Source organism: Prosopis cineraria, unplaced genomic scaffold, assembly GCF_029017545.1.
Source record: "Prosopis cineraria cultivar Desert tree isolate PC_DT_omini unplaced genomic scaffold, ASM2901754v1 PC1, whole genome shotgun sequence".
In the NCBI taxonomy this organism is placed as follows: Eukaryota; Viridiplantae; Streptophyta; class Magnoliopsida; order Fabales; family Fabaceae; genus Prosopis; species Prosopis cineraria.
This window is the reverse complement of record NW_026555332.1, coordinates 17,929,140-17,934,086: the sequence shown is the minus strand read 5'-3', so window position 1 is coordinate 17,934,086 and position 4,947 is coordinate 17,929,140. Positions and strand designations below refer to the sequence as shown.

The 4,947-nt window shown below is 30.3% G+C and overlaps 1 protein-coding gene across 1 annotated transcript; it reads right to left on the bottom strand.

The window, feature by feature from the left end:
- Positions 1–261: 261 nt before the first annotated feature.
- On the bottom strand, positions 262–2,073 carry LOC129322461 (UDP-glycosyltransferase 83A1-like). The gene is made up of 2 exons (XM_054968779.1): positions 1,384–2,073; positions 262–1,221 (listed from the first exon to the last, which is right to left on the bottom strand). The coding sequence occupies exons 1-2, from the start codon at positions 1,898–1,900 to the stop codon at positions 356–358; spliced, it is 1,383 nt and encodes a 460-aa protein (XP_054824754.1). The 5' UTR covers positions 1,901–2,073; the 3' UTR covers positions 262–355.
- Positions 2,074–4,947: the final 2,874 nt, after the last annotated feature.

Below are 4,947 nucleotides of genomic sequence, written 5' to 3'. Positions count from 1 at the left end.
TCTCTACTAAAATTGAAGACAGAAATTATAAATTTAATTAGACAAACAATTTCACATATAAAATAATGTTCAAATTCACCCCATGATCTTATAATGTTAATTCGAAATATTTGAATATTATTTTTAACTATTAAATTCCCCTGACAGTCCTCAAATGCTACTTTTCCTTGAATTTTTTTTTTTCCTTCGTCTGAACTTTTCTTTTGGGATCAATCACAGTGATAAAATTGTAAAGAAAAATATAAAATACACACACATGTGTGAAAGGAAAAATGGCTTTTGAGATTAATTGAGACATGCATAACAAGAACATGTTTATTTTCGGTCCCAAAGAAAAAAAAAAACAAGAACATTTTTATTCCTTGGTCCACTTGATAAAGTTTTGAAAATTTCTTATAGATTGACTATCTTCTTTTTCCATGCTTTCCATCACAATCTCCTTCCATTTCAAGCACCTTGCTTTTATATCTTCACAGCCAAGAAGTTGCTCTACCTTCTTCTTGATCTCATCTCTTGATATTACTCCATTCTCATGCTTGTGAAGTCCCAGTCCAGCCTTCCACACCTCACAAATAAAAAACTTGTTCACAAACTGGTCATTGCGAAATGGCCAACACAAGAAAGGTACGCCACCATGTAAACCTTCCACGGTTGAGTTCCAACCACAATGACTAATGAAACAAGCTATTGCATGGTGTTTTAAGACCATCTTCTGTGGGGCCCAACCTACAATTTTACCCTTATTACTAATACATCCCATAAACCCATCTGGGTATGCATGTTTTTCATCATTTCCAGGCCTCACAACCCAAAGAAAAGGCATGTTCAAAAGTTGAAGTCCAAGTGCTAATTCTGTGAACTGGTTTTGGTCTAACAATGACCAGCTACCAAAAGAAACATATATGACAGATTGAGAAGGTTGTTGATCAAGCCAGTGCAAACAAGTTTTGTCTTCTTCCCAAAATGATGTTGGATTGTGGTCACTACTCGTTAACATTGGCCCACCAATTGGTAAGAGCTTTGGTGATGACGAAAAAGCTACAGGTTCAAGTTCATAGACAGTGTTGCAGAGCCACCATTGTGCTGATAACTTGCAAGTTTTTATCTCTTGCTTCAGGTGTTCAAAGTAGACCTTACCCAGGCTGCACCAAGGCAAGTCTTTTGGGTCCATCAGGGGCATGTCTGGAGAAAGCTGAATTTTCTGGGTTTTCACTGGAAGTCCTGCAACGCAAAACGTAAGGTTTTTTTTTTCCCCCCCTCCCTATTGGGGTCAGGATCTAATTAGAATATTCGGTCCCTAGTAAAATTATTCAAGGCCAAAGAAGTACTCATATATATTTGCAAGCAACTACTGAAATTAATAAGAGATATGAGAGATCTTACCATATTCAGAATCAACGACACCATCATCAATGAAACTGTGGATGGAGTCACAGAGAGTCAAGGAAGTTGCAGAGGCAGGCCAGAGCAAAGCACCTTTGATTCCCAAGCTGCTACCAACTTCAAAAGCCCATCCCATATTTATAGTAACAACTATACATGTGATATAATTGTTGTTGTTGCCCTCTAAAGCGTTGATCTCATGGATGAGTTTAGGAAGCCTTGAAGGCATTGTGTTTCTGATTGAAAAAAGCAGTTTCTGGAGGTCTCTTCTTTCATCTTCAGGATCCAAACCATCTGGGAAAGAGACTAGTTTGATCTTTGATCCCAAGAGGTTGTCTTGATGATGATCAGAACTTGCTGCAGCAGCCTTCAGCATCAGTACCTTATTGTGGTTGAACTCTGTGCTGAGGAAAGTGATGTTGCAGCCATTTTTGGCCAAAGCATGAGAGAACTGCATGCTGGGATTCAAGTGTCCTTGTGTTGGGAATGGGATGACAAGGAAGTGAGGGATCCCCATTTCTGTGTTTATGAGTGTGAAAGAGATAAGGTCGAGTTCTGAAGGGCGTGATTTGAAGTCTAATGAATGAATGGGCAGGACTAAGGAGGCCTATTTAATTTATTGGATTATAGAGCAATTTTGTCATTTAACTATTTCCTTAAAAAATTTATTATTTTAAATTTATATGTGGTATAAGTTTTCTTTTCAATTTGTAAAAATAATATATTAGTTACTTCACTGTTAAAACATTTGATCTTGACTGCTGGATCAATTATGATTGAACTACTGACTCATGAATTAGGGGCTCGATTTATTCCATGATTAACCTAATTTTCAGTGATTTGGTGAGAGCTTCTTTCTCTTATAACAGCTCCTCTGCACCTAACATATGATAGCAGGAGATCGGAAAGATTTGGAAAGATCTTATCAAAGCAAACAAAATAATGGTGGTCCTGGCACAAAGAGCCTGACGTGGTGGGTGCTCTTTACTCTTTTTTTTTTTTTTTTTACAATCTATAATTCTATATTAATGAAAGTGCGAGAGAATAAGGTAAAGGTGATGGAACAAGAATAATTAAAAAATGCTTAAAAGGTGAATAAAGATACAATCCACCACAGAATGCGAGTTGTTGCTTTGGAAACGGGATGGCGAGAAAGTGAAACATCCCTATCTTTTGAAATGCTTGATTTGAAGTCCGAAGAGTGAACGGGTTTAAAGAGGTCTATTTAATTTATTTCAGACTTTGATACATGATTTGTAGAAGCGGTGTACTTTCTCTTGTTTTATTCATAAGACATATTTTAAAAAATTTATTTAATTTTATTTATAAATTATAATATTATTTTTAAAATAATATTTAAAAAATATTTTTAAAATTATTCTTTATGTAAGAAAAATAATATAATATTATTTTTTAAATTTAGTATCTAATTGATTTGGTTAGGATAAACAGGAATATTGGGGTTAAAAAAACAAAACAAAAAACAAAACAGCAAGACACAAGCAAAAGCGAGGGAGCTTCTCTCTCTGGTTTGGGTCAAAGCTTTTCCGTCCCTTGCACATAATAATAGGAGGAGGTTGAAAAGATTTTTTTTTTTTTAGTTTAGGGCCCTTTTGTTTTCTATTTTTAAAATTTATTTTTTATTTTTAAAAATAAAAAGATTTAAAAATTTCTTTAGATAAGTGTTATTTATTTATTTTTTTAAAAATTATTTTTATTTTTTAAAAAAACAAGAAAATAGAAATAACTTTAAAACAAGAAAATAGAAACAACTTTAAGTTGTTTCTAATTTCTTTTTTTTTAAAATACAATCCATTTGATTATTGAAAATTATAGTTATTTTGATTAATGTCTATTATTAATTAAAATTATTAAATGCTTATAACAATCATTATCAGTTTATTTTCTTATTTTTAAAAGTGTTTTTAAATTGACATAACAAAATAAATTTTTATTTTATTTTATTTTAAAAGTAATTTTAAAAACTACATTAGAAAATAGTTTTTAAAAATAAAAAATAAAAAGCAGAAACCGAACAGATCCTCAATTCCTCTCCTCTGTCTCCCACTTTTTTGTTTCCTTTTCTTCTTCACATCAGCAAAATAAATAATTTAGATTTAATTGTTTTAAAAAAATTAATCATAATATCATATAAAATTAAACAAATAATTTTAAGCGGTTAAAATTTGACATGTACAATTAACAGCTCGGTATTGTTATAAAAAATTTTATAAATGAATTTTTATTTATTTTGTTTATTTTAGTTATAAATTGTACAATTTTCATAGTTTAAATTTATTTGTTTACTTTTCAATGTAATATTATATAGTTAATTGTTTATAAACCAATTAAATCTAAATCATTCACTCTTTATCTTAGAGATGATGAGATGAGGAGAAGAAAAGAAGAAAGAAAAATAGGGAGAGGATTTGCTTCCCACTTTATAGGGTTCATCTGCGAAGCACACTTGTGCTTATAAGTGTTTTATTTAAAAATATATATTGATAATCCAAATTTAAAATTTATATTTATAAAGATATAGTCAATCATAGAATGCGGGTTGTTTTTCATGAAGATGCTTAGGCAAACTAGATTTTTTTTTTTTTTAAACACTGGATAAACAAACTTGTGCTTAGGCTATTTGAGAGATCTTAAATAGAGATCATTCAGCGAAGAGCCATTCTTAGAGCCAAAAGAGTTAGCTGACTTGAAAAATGCAGTTACAAAAAAAAAAAAAAAAAAGAATGAGACACTTATTAAATTCTTGTGATTTTCCTGTTGGGTTGATAAATGCAATTAAAAAATAAAAAAAAAATAAAAGCCCTGAGAGATAGATTAGGAGAAGCCAAGTTTGTTTTTCCTTTGTTTGCTTGGTAGACTTCCAGTCAGAAAAGTGAGGGGCGGCTAGAATTGATGGTCCAGATGGGGTGATTAATTGATGGAATAGGAATGGAGATGAGGTTTTAAATCTTACCCTTCTAGTTTTATTTATAGGTAGGATGATAGAATTTGTTTTTGTTTTATTTATAAGGGACATTTATGATTATTGTATATATTTTTACTTTTTATTTCTATTAAATATTGAAAAAAATTATTAAATGATAAAGTATTTTATATTTTAAGTACATATACTTAATAATAAAAAAGGTAAAAGCTTGTTGAATTTTTAGAAAGAGCTAATAAAATTTAATAATTTTCTTAGTTTTGATGCAAATACAAAAAAAAAATTTATAAATAAGACTAAACAAAATATTTTGTAAGAAAGTGAAAGTGATATAATTATGAATGAAGAGAAAGCTTTTAATGGTGGCTGATGGAAGGGGGATTAAGGGGGTATTTGGAACAAATGATTTCATTTCTTTTTGTTCAAATTGTGTGAGCAATGATAATGACATGGGTGGAGGCCAAATACTCCCTCTATTGTTAAATATAGGAGAAAATAATTAATTCATACATTTTAAAACAGTTGGCAAGTATAATAAATATGTATGAAATTAAAATACTTGAACTAAATTATACTTGTAATAATAAAATAAATTTTTCTAATAAAAATAAACATTGAGT

What these genes read in the sequence shown, in the direction of transcription:
- LOC129322461 (XM_054968779.1), bottom strand. Translation starts at nt 1,900, where the DNA reads ATGGGGATCCCTCACTTCCTTGTCATCCCATTCCCAACACAAGGACAC. An exon ending in TGTCGTTGATTCTGAATATG is followed by an intron (nt 1,222 to 1,383) that starts GTAAGATCTCTC and finishes TTTGCGTTGCAG; the next exon opens with GACTTCCAGTGAAAACCCAG.